This window comes from Nothobranchius furzeri, chromosome 3 (genome assembly GCF_043380555.1).
Source record: "Nothobranchius furzeri strain GRZ-AD chromosome 3, NfurGRZ-RIMD1, whole genome shotgun sequence".
Taxonomy (NCBI): Eukaryota; Metazoa; Chordata; class Actinopteri; order Cyprinodontiformes; family Nothobranchiidae; genus Nothobranchius; species Nothobranchius furzeri.
The window spans coordinates 76,137,212-76,155,572 of NC_091743.1; the positions used below are offsets into that span (position 1 = coordinate 76,137,212).

An 18,361-nucleotide genomic window follows, 5' to 3' on the forward strand; every position below is an offset into this window, starting at 1 on the left:
AACGGTTGGATTTAAAATGACGACTTTTGTCATCAATGGCAGTTAACAAGTTAAAATGGCTTGCCGTACAGGCTTGTTGTAGACAGATACAGGGAGAAACATAGAACACAATATGAATCGTCTGTCGCTGGATTGTTCTAATGTTACTATTATATCCCTTTAGTCACAAAAGTAATCTGACTCAGTTAGAGCAAATTTGTCTGTGTGATGTTCTTAGAGATAAGTTGGGAGTGTCGCAACTTTTTTTCTTCCAGCTCTTCAGATGGACGAGCCATCGCTCTGAAATTGTCTTTTAGCAGCTTTGAAAGTCTAAAATATTCCCTCACAGGAGACTTGAAGCACTTTCTATATGGAAACGGAGCAGTCCCGGTGGCTGTTGATGCTGGTTATGCTGTGTGTGTCCCGTTTAGTTTTACTTTCCCTTTGGTCCGCCAGTTCTATTTATTTATTTATTTATTTATTTGCAATGTTGGAGATGTCTTTATGGTGGGTTAACCACAGCATTTCACACCATGGTTAATAGTCAAACTGGTTAATCCTTGCAACTCGGGATGCACCAATACTGGTATCAGTATCAGTGCCGATACGATACCGATTCCAGTATCGGTAAAAGTTAACCGATACCAGGAATCAATACCAATGCAGTTGCTTGAAAATGGCTTCATTGTAACTTGTCAATATTTTAGTTTTCTGATGATTTCTATTAATATCTTTTACTTTTTATCTACCTCACAGTCTTTTCCTGTTGAAAGCAGAGAAGAAAATAAAGTCTGTATTCCAAATCATTGCATTTTTTTTGTGTGGTAGAAGTACCTGTATTCGGTATCGACGAGTGCTCAGATCCAAGTATCAGTATCGGTTTGGAAAAAAGGGGTATCGTTGCATCCCTACTTGCAACCCTAGCTAGGGCCTGTGGACGTTCAAATGGAGCGTTCCTAAACCAAACTTTGCAAAGAAAGAATTTGTTCTAGATCACTAGGCTAATATAAAACAGCATTTGCCATAGAATTTAACTCCAATCAATCAATCAACTTTATTTATATAGCACTTAATCCTACAATACATGCAACTCAAAGTGCTTAACAAATTAAAAAGGCCCCACATACCCACATTCCCTCCCGTCCACAGAATTTTAAAAACAGTCTGACAATAAAAACCCCTTCACAACACTCCTCCACCGGCACACACACACACACACACACACATATGCCCCCTTCCCCATGGTAAAAAACACGATTGGCTGAGATCAGATGAGCCAGACCAGCTAAGATAAGGATAAGGATAAGGAAACACCATCAGGGGAGCCACCCACCCCGACAGCAGCAGATCCACAGCAGCAGCTGGGGGCACTGACACTGGGCACCCAGGGCAGGAAGGGCAGAGACCCCCACCACCACCCAGGCACACATGGAAAGCACCCAGGCCGCCACAGCCGAACACCGCCGCTGGGGCAGAGGAGTCCCAAGGAGGAAGCACTGGAAAAAGGTTAAATTAAGGTTAAAATATAAAATCCAAAGCGATAAAATGAGAATTGTAATATAAAAAGTTATGAAGATATTAAAATAATGTTGATCATAAATCAAGGTTAAAAAAACTGTTTAAAAAGCACGTATAAAGAAAGAATGCATTAAATAAATGAAATAAATAATTAAACTAAGTAATTAATTTAAAAAGTGAGACTATTCAATTAAAAGGTAAGCTAAAAAGATGGGTCTTGAGCCTGTTTCTAAAAACATGAATGCTCGTTCCAGAGGCGAGGACCATAGTACTGGAAAGATGCCGTGCTGTGAATATGTCCTAACTTTAGGGATGACAAGGAGATGGCTGCCAAAGGAGTGCAGAGACAGCGTGGGTTCATACGGTAAAAGCAGTTCTGAAAGATAAGAAGGCCCAAGACCATTAAGACACTTAAAAACTGTTAAAAGTATTTTGAAATCGATCCTGAAACATACGGGGAGCCAATGCAGTGATCCTAAAACTGGAGAAATGTGCTCCCGCCTCCTGGTCTTCATCAGGACATGTGCTGCTGAGTTTTGTAATAGTTGTCGTCGTCGTCATCTTCCTCCACTTATCCGGGTCCGGGTTGCGGGGGCAGCATCCCAACTAAGGAGCTCCAGACCGTCCTCTCCCCGGCCACCTCCACCAGCTCCTCCGGCAGGACCCCAAGGCGTTCCAGGACCAGATTGAAGATGTAACCTCTGCAACGTGTCCCGGGTCGACCCGGGGGCCTCCTGCCGGCAGGGCATGCCCGAAACACCTCCCCAGGGAGGCGTCCAGGAGGCATCCTGACCAGATGCCCAAACCACCTCAACTTACTCCTTTTGATCCGGAGGAGCAGGGGTTCTACTCCGAGTCCCTCTCGAATGTCCAAGCTCTTTACCCTATCTCTAAGGCTGAACCCGGCAACCCTACGGAGGAAACTCATTTCGGCCACTTGTATCCACAATCATGTTCGTTCGGTCATTACCGAAAGCTCATGACCATAGGTGAGGATTGGGACGTAGATGGACCGGTAAATCGAGAGCCTGGCTTTCTGGCTCAGCTCTCTCTTCACCACGACAAATCGGCTCAGCGTAGGGCTGGGCGATGTGGCAAAAATAGAATATCACGATTTTTCCAATATTTTATCACGATTTCATCACGATTTTTTATCCATGAATAGCATAACTTCAATTGCGTATTAAAGAAGAGAAACATTGAATAAATAAACATTTATTCATATTAGGGATAATCAGCACAGTGCTAACACACTTATATTTTAAACTCACACCAGAGATGATAAAAGCCCTGAGAGAAACAATTACAAAAATCAGTTTTTCTAGTTTTTCAAGTAACTTAACATAAATTAAAATCGTAAACATATTTAAAGTGCAAACATGTCAATTGCAAACGTATTGTGCAAACATTAACTTGTTCAAAATACTATGTAGCTCCCAGTTGCTCATGTAGTGGATAGTTAAGCTCAAATAAGGCTCTGATGTGCGGCTGGACCAGAGATCGCTTGTGGTAGCAAAAAACTGCACATTCTGAATATTTTCTGCAACAAGTCTCTAAATAAAGTAAAAATTTCCAGTGCAGATTGGAGACAACCCATAGAAGCACTGATTTGATCTCATTTCAGAGAAAAATAGAACAGGTTAGATGCACCTAATAAATAAAATTACTAACAAACTCAGGAATCTTTCTTTGCTTCACTGTTCTGGTGCTGAGAATATCACTAATGCGGATCAAAGGAGATACACAGATGAATGCACCTCTTATTATATGGAAACTACATTTACTGCAGCTGGCAGAGGCAGAGATTGTTTCTATTGATACACGGAGTTTACAGAATCATTTTAAATGTTAATAGGGGAAGACTGCAGGAGGGAGCGGTAAAATACAGGGGGTCCCCAGCAAAAACAAGAAACTATGAGTCTGATGAAACCCGCTGGTTTTCCATCAGGCAGTCACGGGGCAGCTCCAACGACCCAGTGACCGAGCTCAGTCCGGTACCGACACCGGCTCGGCAGAGGGTGGGCGAGCCGAGGCGGCGTCGTGCTCTGCTTAAGAAGCGGTGTTATTTTCCTGCTTCAGAAGAAGCGTCCAACGTGTTTTTACACTTTCTCCGAGACATGTCACGTCACTAAGTTGTTAGCGCCGCGCGCTAAGGAAACCCTGCGTTCCTCTTCGGAACGAAAACCTCGTTGTCGCTCAGCCGCGGCGAAGCCATGTTTGTTCACACACAAGTGAAAACAAGCGGGGCACTAATATATTACTATGACTCACTCTGATTGGTTAAGGGTCAAACAAAGGCGTGTCATTCGCCTGAGGTAAGTTCCATTTTCATTCAGAGGCAGAAATTCAACAGCAGAGCTGTGAATCGTGATAAAACGGTCTCTCAAAAATGACAGACAGTCAGATGTGTAGATCGTAAAACGGTCTAAAATCGTCATATCGCCCAGCCCTAGCTCAGCGTCCGCATCACTGCAGATGCCGAACCAATCCCTCTTACCCTCACTCGTCAACAAGACCCCAAGATACTTAAACTCCTCCACTTGAGGTAGGACCTCTCCCCCGACCCGGAGTTGGCAAGCCACCCTTATCCATTCGAGAACCATGGTCTCAGATTTGGAGGTGCTGATCCTCATCCCAGCCGCTTCACACTCGGCTGCGAACCTACCCAGCAAGAGCTGAAGGTCAGAGCTGGATAAAGATAGGAGGACCACATCATCTGCGAAAAGCAGAGACGAGATTCTCCTACCACCAAACTCGACACACTCCACACCACGGCTGCGCCTAGAAATTCTGTCCATAAAGGTAATGAACAGAACCGGTGACAAAGGGCAGCCCTGGCGGAGTCCAACCCTCACCGGGAACAGGTCCGACTTACTACTGGCAATGTGGACCAAACTCACGCTCCTCTGGTAAAGGGACTGAATGGCCCTTAACAGAATGCCACCCACCCCATACTCCTGGAACATCCCCCACAGGGTGCCCCTGGGGACACGGTCATAAGCCTTCTCCAAATCCACAAAACACATGTGGATTGGTTGGGCAAACTCCCATGCCCCCTCCATAACCCTTGCAAGGGTATAGAGCTGGTCCACAGTTCAATGGCCAGGATGAAAACCACATTGCTCCTCCTCAATCTGAGATTCAACTAGTTGGAACACACCCTCAGGCCACCCTTCTTAAAGATGGGGACAACCACCCTGGTCTGCCACTCCACAGGAACTGCCCCTGATGACCACGCAATGTTGCAGAGACGTGTCAACCATGACAGCCCTACAACATCTATAGCCTTGAGATACCCAGGACGAATCTCATCTGACCCCGGTGCTCCGCCGCTGTGTAGTTGTTTGACTACCTTAGCAACTTCTGCCCCAGACATTGGACAGTCCATCCCCAGGCCTCCTGGCTCTGGTTCCTCCTCGGAATGCGCGTAGGTGGGATTGACGAGCTCCTCAAAGTATTCCTTCTACCGTCCGACTATAGCCCCAGTTGACATCAGCATCTCCCCATCCCCACTGTTAACAGTGTGAGCGAGTTGCTGTCTCCCTCTCCTGAGGCACCGGACAGTTTGCCAGAACCTCTTTGAAGCCGATCGATAGTCATTCTCCACGGCCTCACCAAACTCCTCCCACGCCCGAGATTGTGCCGCTGCAACTGCCACTGCTGCACCCCGCTTGGCTATCCGGTACCTGTCTGCTGCACCCGGAGACCCACAGACCAGCCACGCCCTGTAGGCCTCCTTCTTCAGCCTGACGGCTCCCCGAACCTCTGGTGTCCACCAGCGGGTAAGGAGGTTGCCACCACGACTGGCACCGGCCACCTTGCGACCACAGCTAGCTCGTTGCTATCCCAAAGTTCTCGTCATGTTTGCTCGTCTCAATGCATGAGTGAAAAAAACAAAAGCTCTCCGCTGCTCCTTTGTCACTCAACAGAGAGAAGGAGAAAAACTTCTCACTCTATAAACTGGGATAAAGCAATACTCATGAACAGAGTCGCTATTTTTGGCCCTTCTTTGGAGAAATAAATCTAGGGGTGAAAAATCTGTAAATCTAGCAAAAAAGACAGTTGGAAAAACAGAAGTGGAACTGGAATTGAAGGGGAATATGCAATCTGATTGGTTGGAAGCATCATGTGCGGCGCTGTGCTGGCTAGATGCAGAAATGAAAGGAGAAGCGCTACAGCCCAATACTGCCCAAAATGTTTAATCCATTTGTTTATCCACAACGAGGGAAAATTATTTTCCAGGACAACTCAAAAATTTCCAGGACATTTTGCAATTCCCCCCATTTTCCATGTGTTTTCAATGACTGGAAAATTGGACTATCATTTTCCAGGTTTTCCAGGTTTTCCAGGACGCGTGGGAACCCTGTCCAACTCACCACCAGGTGGTGATCAGTTGACAGCTCCGCTCCTCTCTTCACTCGAGTGTCCAAAGCATATGGCTGCAGGTCAGATGATTTGACTACAAAGTCTATCATCGACCTGCGACCTAGGCTGCCCTGGTACCAAGTGTACCAATGGGCATCCTTGTGTTCGAACATGGTGTTCGTTATGGCCAAACTGCGGCTTGCACAGAAGTCCAATAATGAAACACCACTTGAGTTCAGATCAGGGATACGTGAGCATTGAAGTCCCCCAGCAGGACAATGGGGTCCCCTGATGGAGCACTATCTAGCACTCGTCCCAGGGACTCCAAAAAGGGTGGGTACTCTGAACTGATATTTGGCCCGTGAGCACAAACAACAGTCAGGACCCGTTCCCCGACCCGAAGGTGCAGGGAAGCTACCCTCTCATCCCCAGGGGTAAACCCCAACACACAGGCAGAGTCTTGGGGCTAACAAAAAGCTAACCCCAGCTCTCCGCCTCTCACCCGGAGCAACTCCAGCAAAGTAGAGTGTTCAACCTCTCTCAAGGACTTGGGTTCCAGAGCCAATGCTATGTGTCGAGGTGAGTCCGACTATATCTAGCCGGTACTTCTCAACCTCTGCCACAAGCTCCTGCTCCTTCCCCGCCAGCGAGGTGACGTTCCATGTCCCAAAAACCAGTTTCCTTGTCCGGGGATTGGACCGCCAAGGCTCCCGCCTCGGTCTGCCACTCAATCAACACTGCACCAGACCCTTCATGTTCCTCCTGCAGGTGGTGGGTCCACAGTTGGATGAGCCCATGTATCCGGTTCGGGCTGGGCCCTGTCACGGTGCGGGCGGGGGGTTTGGACACGAAGTGCAGAAAGCCAGAACACACAGGCAGGAGCGGTTGAAAAAAAATCAAATCCTTTATTTTAGAAAATAATCAAAATCCAAAGGAAGGGAGGCAAAAACCTAACCACTAAACCAAGACTAACTAAAAAAGCTCACTCACTGAGCAGAAAACCAGAGACTGGTACGGAAGTACAAAAAAAAACGCTGAAATAGACAATGGACAGACAAGACAGAGTGACAAGACAAGGTTTTTATAAACAGAGAGGAGCAATAAGGGAAACAGGCAGCAGGTGTGTGGAGTGAGGGCTGGAGGGAAAGCAGGTGAATACAATTATCTAAATGGGGAACAGAACCAGAGGAGGGCAGATAAACCTAAAACTATAAAACACAAAACTAAACCTAAAGACTGAGGGCCAAAAATAAACAACTAATAACTAGACAGATAAGGAGAACTAAATAAAGATTGATTAGGAATGGGGAATGATTAGAAAGACACCTGAGGGAAGTCTACAGAGGGCTGGGGATAATAATGGGACACGAGGAAAACCTGGAGTGGGAACTGGATGGGCTGGGGAACAAAGGGACACAGAACATGACAGGCCCGGCCGGGCCCCATGGGCGAAAGCCCGGCCACCAGGCGCTTACTCACGGGCCCCAACCCCAAGCCTGGCTCCAGAGTGGGACCCTGGTAACCCTCCGGGCCGGGTACTCAGACTCCTTGATAGTTCATTCATGAAAGATCTTCTGAACCGTTCTTTGTCTCACCCTTCACCTAAGACCAATTTGTCATGGGAGACCCTACCAGAGGCACAAAGTGCCCCAGACAACATAGCTCCTAGGATCATTAGGGCACTCAAACTCCTCCACCATGATAAGGTGACGGTTCAAGGAGGAGCTGAGTTTTGTAATAGTTGTAAACCTGAAATTCTCTTTTTAGGAAGACCAGAAAGCAGGGCATTGCAGTAGTCTATTCTACTGGTGATAAATGCATGCATCAGCGTCTCGGTATTGGCCTGAGAGAGAATGGGGCGGACTCTGGCAATGTTCTTTAGACGATAGCAACCTATTTTGATGATAATTTTAATATGATGGATAAATGTCAGCTCAGAGTCAAAGATGACACCCAGGATCTTTACTTGTGAAGATGGATTAAGAGATAGTGATTGTAATTTTGGTAAAAGTGTCTCTCTCTGGGCCTCAGGACCGATAACTAAAACTTCAGTTTTGTCCTGGTTGAGCTGGAGAAAGTGACCTGCCATCCAGGATTTGATATTAAAAATTCAATTAAAAAGTGTGTCCATTGGCCGTGTGTCATCCAGAGACACTGAGATGTACAGCTGTGTATCATCAGCATAACTGTGGAAATTCACCCCGTGTCTCCTGATGACACTGCCAAGAGGGAACATATAAAGGTTAAAAAGCACTGGGCCTAAAATTGAACCCTGGGGCACAGCACATGTAATCCCATGAACCCTAGAGGAACAGGTATCCAAACTCAGCATAAAAGTCCTGTCTGTGAGGTAGGATGTGAACCACTGGTGAGCAGCACCAGAGAGGCCGATCCGTTTCAAACGAGTTAAAAGAATAGTTTGGTCTACTGCATCAAAGGCAGCCCTTAGATCCAGTAGAACCAACACAGTCACCTTCCGTTTGTCATAATTTACTCTAAAATAATTTCAAATCTTCAGAAGGGCTGTCTCTGTGCTGTGGTTTACCCTAAAACCAGACTGATTTTTTTTCAAAAACATTATGGGTGTTGATAAAATCATTGAGTTGGATTAAAACAAGCTTTTCTAAAATTTTGCTTAAAAATGGTAAGTTGGATACCGGTTGATAATTGTTTAAATCGTTAAAATCTAAATTGCTCTTCTTCTGCAGGGGCCTCACCACCACCCGTTTAAAAGCGGCAGGAAAGACCCCCGTCTGAAGGGAGCAATTCATCATAGTTAAACCTCATCTTTAAAAGAATCATAAAATTGTTTTAAAAATCTAGTGGGAATAGGGTCCAGGACACATGTTGTGGGTCTCACTGAGGAGAAAACTTTATCAAGAGTCTCAGCTTCAACCAGGACAAAACTGTACCGTGTTTCCTCAGGTAGACACACACTCTCACTCTCTCTTAACCATTGTTAGATGAAAAACTATACAATATACAATCAAATCTGATCAGCAGTGTGATTATTTGAGCAAAACCAACAATCCTATCCCAGAGAGAGAAGCAGAAGAAAAATCTTCAAGTCTTAGACTTCATCATCATGGCTAACCATCTTGTTCCTGTAGAGGACTGTTGTGTGTGCAAATAGTGTGCTGTGCACACCAGATACTAGTATTAATCATGCAAAATATTTGACCAAGGCTTATTGCTGTCTCTGGCATAGTTTTCTATTAGAAGCCCCCTCTGCCCCCACCCACCGAGAGAACAGGAAAACAACCAAACATCCACATCAATGTGCTGCCTTACTGAACCAGGCCAACTCATGTGCACAAAGATGTATTCATCGCAGCATCAATATGTATCAAGTCAAATAGAAACAAGCTATTTAACTGTATTCTAAAGAGGATGCATTTATTCAAAGCCAAAATTAAGAATTTTTTTATGTAATATAACAAAAAATCTGTTAGACTGATCTTTTATATTCACAAATGGAACTATTGTGAAAATTTATTATAGTCTTTAACATTACAGTCAGTGAGGCGTAATTGGAAATTTTTTTTGCTGATGCGTATATTTGTCTTAGTCCACACCAGAAAATGTCTCTTCCAATGTAAGGAGAAATCAATAATATGTTAGTGTGTTTTCACATGATATGCTTCCATTTATTGGTGCAGATTCACCGTACTGAACTCCAAATGCCATACCGCCTTCGTGTTGAATGCTCAAGCTTGACTACTCAGAGGCAGACCTCTGACAGCTAATCAGATGCCAGGTTGAGACAGCCTTGTCAGTGAGCTAATAGAGTGTTCTGAGGTTAATTTACAACCATATGAATTCCATCAATAAGCAATTAAGAGATGTGGAAACACAGAGGCACCAAGGCCAATGCAGCTAAATCCCCATGCAACCCCCCACTTACTTTTAATCAATTAATTGCTATAGCATGTCTGTTTAAAAGAATTTGATAGATTTGCAGATACATTTTGCACTTTAACAAAGCACTGTTCTCCCGTGCGGCCAGTTTATATGACCAAATCGTTTTTAAAGCTTGAAGTTTTGATGATGTGCCATTCTCACTTCACGGCTTTTTTAATACAGTGGCTTACACAAAACCTTTTGGCTGATTAAAGAGGGAGATAATGTGTTAATAATGTCTACAGCTGGGAGAAAAAAAAAACCTGAGAAAAAAATGTAGAAATTTAGAGCATGTGAATGATTGTGTCATCATCTGAGAAGTGCCTTGGACAGTCAGTAGTCTTCATCGATGTTTGTGTAGCTGGCCATTATTTACTCCAGTGCTATCAGTTGAAACTTGTTTTCTAGTATTTTGTTTCAAACCACAGCAGTTCAAGCTCACATTGAAGCTGCTGTAGAAGAACCAGAGCACAGCATGCTCAGCAGCACAGATGTGGGGGATTTTCATTCATCACCCTTTCACTCCCCTTCTTTCTGTTCTCTTCTCTAATGCTGTGAAGTGTTGATTATGTTTTTTACCCTTTGCACCACATATTTGACATATTTGCTAGGATCCCTGGAAAGATTCAGTACACTCGGTACAATCATCAGTAACGCGGTAATTACAATGCATTCTTAAACCCAGAATCAAGATGTGGTTTTCCTAAAAATTCAAATTGCGAGAAGCCTGAAAAAAGATCCAGCATCCACATATATTACGTCATTTATGGACTCAGCTTTGCGGGCATTCTATGAGCAGAGAGGATGCAGCGGTAATGACTCAAATACTCCAGCTGTGTCCTGCGCGCGGCCGATGTTATATTCACAAAATCGCTCCACCAAAACTAAGTAATTAATTTGCGATCGTTCATATCAGCCCATATTCTCTGGTACTTCACGTACTTTTCAGCTGAGTTCATAATCTGTGCCCCGGTGATTTCAACTCATTGCTGCTGGAGTGCAGTGCCTATTGAGCTTTATTTATTTTTTTTTGCGTTCAGTAGATCCCTTTGGCTGATTAGTTAGAAAGTAGGAAGTCTAGGAATCAGTTTTTCTGGAAGACGGAGAAAACATGCAGCATGCAGGAAGGTTAGAGAGAGAAAGGGCAGGAAATTATTCAAATAAAATAAAGAAAAAAAAACTATGTGCTTGAAAAGAAAAAAAAGTAGGTAGATTTTAGGGATGCACCGATGCATCAGGATTTGATCGTAATCGGCCGATAGCGCCCCTATCGGTTTTGATCGGAATTTTCTAAATAGATCAAAGCAAACCGATCAGGTAGGGTTGTCACGGTAACCAGTGTAGCGCTAAACCCCGGTAAAAAAACAAAGTTGACAATAATAACCGTCTTGTTTTTAAAAAAACTATATTATCTTGGTGGGTTTACCGTGGCTGCGGTGTAGGCGCGGTGACCCTTACCAGCCACCGTATCATCTGCTGAAGTTGCCGGCGGTACATGCACGCTTTGCTGTTTACAACTAGAGCTGAAACAACTAATCGATTTAATCGATTATAATCGATTATTAAAATAGTTAACAACTTTTTTAGTCATCGATTAGTTGTTTAATAATCATATTTTACCGCATAAAGTCTATTTTTTACCACAATCTGACATCGGTTACAATCTGTTAAATTTGCCGCCAGTGTGTGGCAGTAATGAGCCACTGATCTACCAGTGGGGCCGTAGAAGAAGAAATTAGCCAATAAGTGCCCTCGATTTTCATGACGTATCACGTTACTGACGCGCATCTTGCTGTGAGAGATGGCGGATCAACAACAAATACGGAAGAAAAATAGAAGCGACAAAACAAGAAAAACCCCGGACAAAAACCTCACGAGTATGGGAGCACTTCACTAGATGCCTTGAAAAGACCGGTGACCTACAAAATATGCAAAAACCATGGCACGACGGAAGCACGACGTCCCTAAGTGAACATTTGAGACGAAAACGTGGGGGCTGATGCAGCAGAGGAATGTCCGGTAAGTAACAGAAAATAAACAAGCTAACGCAGATCACATTTGGGACTTAGTGTTAGCTGAGTTCGTTATAGTGGATGTTAAACATGTTTTTTTTTTTTTTTTGCCGCGTCAGTTTACGGTGTTCTACTTCTGATTGACTAGATGCAATCGTGAATCTCCTCCGTGTTGTGAATCATGCGCTTGCCAAATTTAGCACGTCTGTTTATAAGAATGTTCTCGTTAAGAGAAAAACGGCACAAACCCATAACTATGTTCCTCATTCAAAAAAGGACAACTCCGCGGAGAAAAATATACAGACGAGCTGTGTCCAGGTGAATATAACGCGGCATAGTTGTACGCTTTCAATTTTTAAATACAGGAGAAATTCAGAGTCCTTTTTTTTACTATTAAAAGGCTGTTTTACTATCTAACGCTGTAAAACGCCTCACAACACATTTTTGTCAAAATAAATGATCACTGTATTGTTAATTAATTCAAATAATGTAATATTGATTTAGTGTTGTAGTGTGTGTGCTGCTTTATTTTATATGTGTACTTAATTCAGTTTATTTGTGTTTCTTATGCAGAAAAAAACAAGCAACGATGGACAACTACATGGGGAACAAGACACTCACCCCCAGCAATGCATACCACTTACAAACTCTATTCCAGATTCTACATTATTTTTTATGGAATTTACCTCTTATATTTTGATGCCAAAAAATTATTCTGGACTGATATTTTGCACTGTTTAGCTCATTTTACACTGCTGACTGTGGTCATGTGCAATAAAATAGATTGCAGTCAACTGCACAATTCTCTTATGTTTTTCTTTTTCTTAACTGAAATGTATTCATCACTTGTATAGGTTAAATAGCTAAACAATAACAAACCGATTAATCGATTAATCGAAAAAATAATCGACAGATTAATCGATTATGAAAATAATCGTTACTTGCAGCCCTATTTACAACCAAAACTTTCTTGAAGCTAAAGCTGAAATAATGGTCAAAGGAGGAGACGGCAACACTCAGGAGGACATTTATTATCCCTCAAAGAAGACAAAGTCGGAAGTACGGGCATATTTTAGATATTTGAAGAATGCCGAGGGAGTTTATAGAAGACGGGCGGCTATCCTGTTTGCAGCACGTGCAGAAAAAGTGTCTGTGAAAGGCAGTAACGCTTCAAATCTCATGACACATCTGCGTGACCATCACCCACAACTCTACAGTCAACGCAAGGCAAGTTAACGTTAGCGTTTTAGCTAAAATGCGTGATCCGAGGATTTGGGTTGAGGGAGAATGCAACGAGTCGCTATATAAAGCAGCCGCAGCGCCGCTACCTGCATATAAACCGTGTCGCGGACACGGCCATGTTGAAATGACGCTATGCATTACGGGGCTCCCAGGGGCAGATAAGAGTTGGTCTCTCTCCGAGGATAATTATGAATTTAACAATGATTACTGCCTGATGACATTTTCCCACATCTGCAAAGCTCACTGGAAGGACACAAACCGAGGACAATATTTTCCTGAAATACGGATTGCTCAAGTAAGGGTAAAAAAAAAGTATCTGATTAGAAGGCTACTTGAGTACTGAGTATCATCTGATCTAATATTTTTAAATGATGACATCAAACAGACATAAAATACGAAGTTATGGGCAAATATTGGTATTTTAAAGACTAAAGTGGAAAAATGTAAACAAATAAACAACATAATTACAAAATAACACATTTTAGGCAAAATTTAGACACAAACTGAGGACAATATTTTCCTGATATACAGTGTTTATTTAATTGTGTGAAAATGTAGCACGTTTAAAAAAAATACCGCGATAATACCGAAAACCGTGGTAATTTTGGTCACAATAACCATGAGGTTAAATTTTCACACCGTGACAACCCTAATACAGACCATTTTAGATTAGGTTACATTTCCTTTATTCCCAGATTATGTAGTTTGTAGCACTCATTATAATGTTGTAGAAAATTTCTGGACAATCCACGTGATCGGTATCGGTGATCGGTATCGGTGATCAGCATTCTTTGATATCGGTATCGGTGATCGGCAGCAAAAAACCTGATCGGTGCATCCCTAGTAGATTTATCCCCAATACACATTTGTACCAGTGAAAAGCAATAATATATCAGCATTTAATATTTATACATGTGATACAATCAGATCACCCCAGAAGTCAGTCCCACATCCAGGGTCGTATCAAGTCATTTGGGGACCAAGGCAAATATAGGCTTGGAGCCCCCACCACCTCACTCCCTGCTCAGTTAATATAAGACGGCAGCGTGCTGAGAGTACAGTTTGCTGTTGCTTTTATTTAATAAACAATCATTTTAAAGCACTGTTGTTATATCTGACTGTTTTTAACAGCAATCCTAGCTCAGACACCACATCACGTTCCACATATATGTCATGAGCTCACTGAGCGTCAGATTACCAGATTCATATTGAAGTTGTTTTGGTGAAAGTAACTTAAAGTAATGCAAAAGTTGTGTAATGCCTTACATTTTAAAATCAGTAATATTGTAATGTAATGAATTACTTTAAAACGAGGGTAACAAGTAATAAATAATGCATTACAGTTTTGAAGTAACTTGCCCAACACTGCCTATACATAATGGCCAAACCAAATCAGTTTCCATTCTGAACCCAGAATCTCTCAGCAGATTGTCACTTCCTTTAAAAAACAATTACAAAAGAAAGATGGAGCAGGTTTTTGCATTTGTTTTAGTCTTCCTCTGCTCTTTCTTTCCTTTCTCTGTCTAGATCTCACTCTGCTGTCAGCAGTTCCCACCTACATGTATAACTCTAAGATGACATTTCATACAAAAAAAACTGCTGAGATGCTTTCAAGAGAGAAAACTGATGTTTTCTGACAGTTAAGGGGTGTTTAAGGTTGCATTTGGTGATTTTTCAATCCGTAAAAATATTGTCTAACAAAGCGTTCACTCTGTCCTCCACAGCACCTCCAAACAACATATCAGTGATGGCAGAGAACACTCCAGCACCCTTCAGCCGATACCAAGCCCAGAATTTTACTCTTGTGTGCACAGCAAAAGGAGGGAAACCAGCCCCGTCTGTAAGTTTAAGACACACAACGCTGACCATTCACAGCGATCTACATAGGTATTTAAAATAATTTTAAATGCTTTTTCTTCATTTTGATTAAAGACCACACATCAGTTGGAAAAAATAAAGCTATTTTGATGATTCCATAAAAAGAAAATATTGTCATCCCAGTTTTGGCTTGAGGTTCAGTTCACAAGAAACACAGTAAAAAAGTATACACACACACGAATGAGCAGTATTGAAAATCATTACTAATGTAGGATAGTAACGCACGCATGAGTCCAGAAATTGTCAAGCTGAAGCAAACCTGTTCAACAAAGATCAAAGCAAAAGCAAACCAAGGAACTGGTGACAAATGAGCAACAAATGAGTGGCAATCAAAGAAATACCCAGATTAGAGGCAAGGGCGAAAACCAACACAAACGAATTGGACTGGCAAGGAGAATAATGCAAACATGAAAAAGAAACCCACAGAGACCTCGAACCAAAACAAGCCCATATTGTACAGAACTTCTAGACCATGACAAGCTTTTGATCTCAGAGCTTTTTAGTAAACAATTCCATCAGATGTTCTGAACAATTCCTGATGTCATTACAAATAGACTTCTCTTTGATTACTGATGAGGTCCGAAATGTATTGAAAACCAGAAAAACATCCTAGGTGGTTGCTGATAGCCTTCTAAAGGATTGCTGAAATAATCTAGAGTTGAAATAAATTAAATATAAACTACAAATTAAAATCAAATCCTGCTTTTGAAGATCATTTCTGACCAGCTTGATATTTCTGTGACAACAGTTGGACACAGCATTCAGATACTTAAGGTCTACTGGAACATTGAATAAGGCCGAACCATTCTGGAAAGTAATTGTAGGGTTTGGGAAATTGAGTGCTTTAGGGGCTCAATATATATTACCTCTACTTACACCAATAAGCTGTGATACTCTATCAACCCTGCTTAGTCTCCGTGTGTTTATCAGAAGATTCAAGGATTCTTTATTTATTAGGGGATTGTACACACCATTTTTATTCAGAAAAGAGTCAGGTGTATAAAGGTAAGAATTTATTTTACAAACAATTAAAAACATGACAGGTTAACTAACATTTACTGTGATGGATGGAATTAGATGTGATGTATGAACCTATGTGTGAATGTGATGTTATCAGAACTTTAATATCTAGGAGAGCTGAGTTCTGGATGTAAAAGAATTTGGTATGCGTTAAGCTATGAAGTTGATTATTATCAAAAGCACATCAGACGCTATCTGTGTGTCTACTTCACCTGTTTTTGGAGACCCTCTTTGTTGATCCAAAGGTCAGAGAGGTCGGATGACCTCTGGCACCGAAGGGCTGTAGAATACAGTGGCACTGACTCTTCAGTCCAGAGATGTCTCGGGTCGCGACAGATGGATGGAACCGCGTGTCTGGGACTCTTAAGGAGTCTAAACAATATCAGCTTGTTCTGCAGGAACTGTTGCTTTATCAGCTTTGCAGGTGCAAAAAGGTTTTGACGACGTGTCAAAGCTTTGATGGTTAAACAGGGTTTTCCTTCAGATGGCCAGTCTGAAGATTTCTCTAGAACTGATGAATCACCAGAGTGATCCAGTTTTAATGTTCCCATGTTATGATTTGTGTAGCCAACCAGAGTTTGAGGAACATTGCCAAGAATCTCAGAAACCCGCCTTTTTTGATCCGGAGGCTCTGATCTGGGGTAAAGGACTGTGTCATGAGTTTAACTTTACCTTACTTTGTTCTTGTGTGAGTGTAAATGGTGATGACCTTGTCATATAAACATGCTGAAACATATTTCAATCACTGTCATCATAACATAAGATTCATTTCAAACTTCAATCACTGAGCACAGATTAATGAAACATTTCATTATATTACAATTATTATAAATAGCAGTAAACAAACATTTATTTAATGATTATCTAGCTTATAAGTTTTAGAAGTTCATATTTAATTTAGGAGTTCATTCTTTGATTTAGCAACTGATCAGAGCTTCGAGTGTTAGGCATGAAGAATCCTGTAGGACAATAAGGATGGACCTTGAGGAGAGAACATTATTGTTGACTTGTCGTTATCTGTGTTCAGAGCTCCAGAAAGGCTCTGAGCTCCAGCTGCTGGAATGAAGGCAGGCCAATTTAAAGGGAACACATGCAGTCTCGTGTTTCCTTTTTGACCTGAGGTTGAATGGTCAAACTGTACCTAAAAACTGACCATTGCTGGACATTACATAATTGTGATTTTTTTTTTCAATATTGCAATTACGATTTAGTTCAGGATTCTTTTCTCAAGGGAGTTTTCTCATATTTTTCTACTAACAGAAGCAAAAAAAATCTATGTAACTTCGACTGAATATATACAAGTTTATGTATCTACATATATCAACAAGTTAATTTGTCTACATATACATAAACACTCACAAGTAAAGTAACTTTTTTGTATTTGAAGGTGTAATGCTTTGCAGCCAGGAACAAATCCCTTGAAGGAGCATAGATGTTAGCATCAACTGTGAAAATGTATTTGCAGGAAAGAACTGTGTCCCATTTATTTATTGTGTTTAGAGTTTTTGACGTCTTGTCCATGCCAAGCTTCCGTAGTTCAGTTACATCCATAGCTGCTAGCCAAAACTCAGTTTAGTTAAAAGTCTCTATCGATTTTCTAGCTTTACTAAAATATCTGTCCATGCTTATTTGATTAATGGCAGTTTTTACTTTTTTTAGACTCCAAATGTAATCATTTGGCACGTTCCTAATTCATAATTTGTAAGAAGCAAACACTTAGCATCTCCTGCAAGCCAGCACTGCTAGGGCTGAAGGTAACAAGGTCATTAGCATTAAATAGATGATTCACACAAACACTGGCAATCATGCATCCTGTATGACACCCTGACAACTGCCTTGACAGATCATCCAACTACAAGTTGAAGAGCACTGGTGACATAGTTGGGTATCTATTTTTTTCTGTGTGAGTGTGAATGGACAAATGTTTTAATATGTTGTGAAGCACCTTGGGGGGCTGTAGAACCCTAGAAGGCACTATACAAATGTAAGTTGTTTATCATTTACTACTGGTTCAATGTAGGGCTGCAACTAACGATTATTTTCATAATCGATTAATCTGTCGATTATTTTTTCGATTAATCAGTTTGTTATTGTTTAGCTATTTAACACTATACAAGTGATGACTACATTTCAGTTAAGAAAAAGAAAAACAAGAGAATTGTGCAGTTGACTGCAATCTATTTAATTGCACATGAACACAGTCAGCAGTGTAAAATGAGCTAAACAGTGCAAAATATCAGTCCAGAATAATTTTTTGGCATCAAAATATAAGAGGTAAATTCCATAAAAAATAATGTAGAATCTAGAATAGAGTTTGTAAGTGGTATGCATTGCTGGGGGGTGAGTGTCTTGTTCCCCATGTAGTTGTCCATCGTTGCTTGTTTTTTTCTGCATAAAAAAACACAGATAGACTGAATTAAGTACACATATAAAATAAAGCAGCACAC

General features: G+C 41.8%; 1 protein-coding gene and 2 long non-coding RNA genes across 4 annotated transcripts in view; 2 read left to right on the forward strand and 1 right to left on the reverse strand.

The window, feature by feature from the left end:
- The window catches only part of igsf21a (immunoglobin superfamily, member 21a), a 352,933-nt gene that overhangs the window by 274,397 nt on the left and 60,175 nt on the right, over positions 1-18,361 (forward strand). For both annotated transcript variants that reach the window (XM_015958407.3, XM_070549546.1), the window contains one exon: positions 14,741-14,856. In XM_015958407.3, the coding sequence (XP_015813893.3) occupies positions 14,741-14,856 (116 nt within the window). The remainder of the gene's footprint in view (positions 1-14,740; positions 14,857-18,361) is intronic.
- The window catches only part of LOC139068900 (uncharacterized), a 200,300-nt gene that overhangs the window by 150,578 nt on the left and 31,361 nt on the right, over positions 1-18,361 (reverse strand). The gene's annotated exons all lie outside the window — the stretch shown is intronic.
- Positions 11,283-12,576, forward strand: LOC129153533 (uncharacterized). The gene is made up of 2 exons (XR_008559525.2): positions 11,283-11,781; positions 12,348-12,576. It is a non-coding gene; the product is annotated as an uncharacterized lncRNA (long non-coding RNA).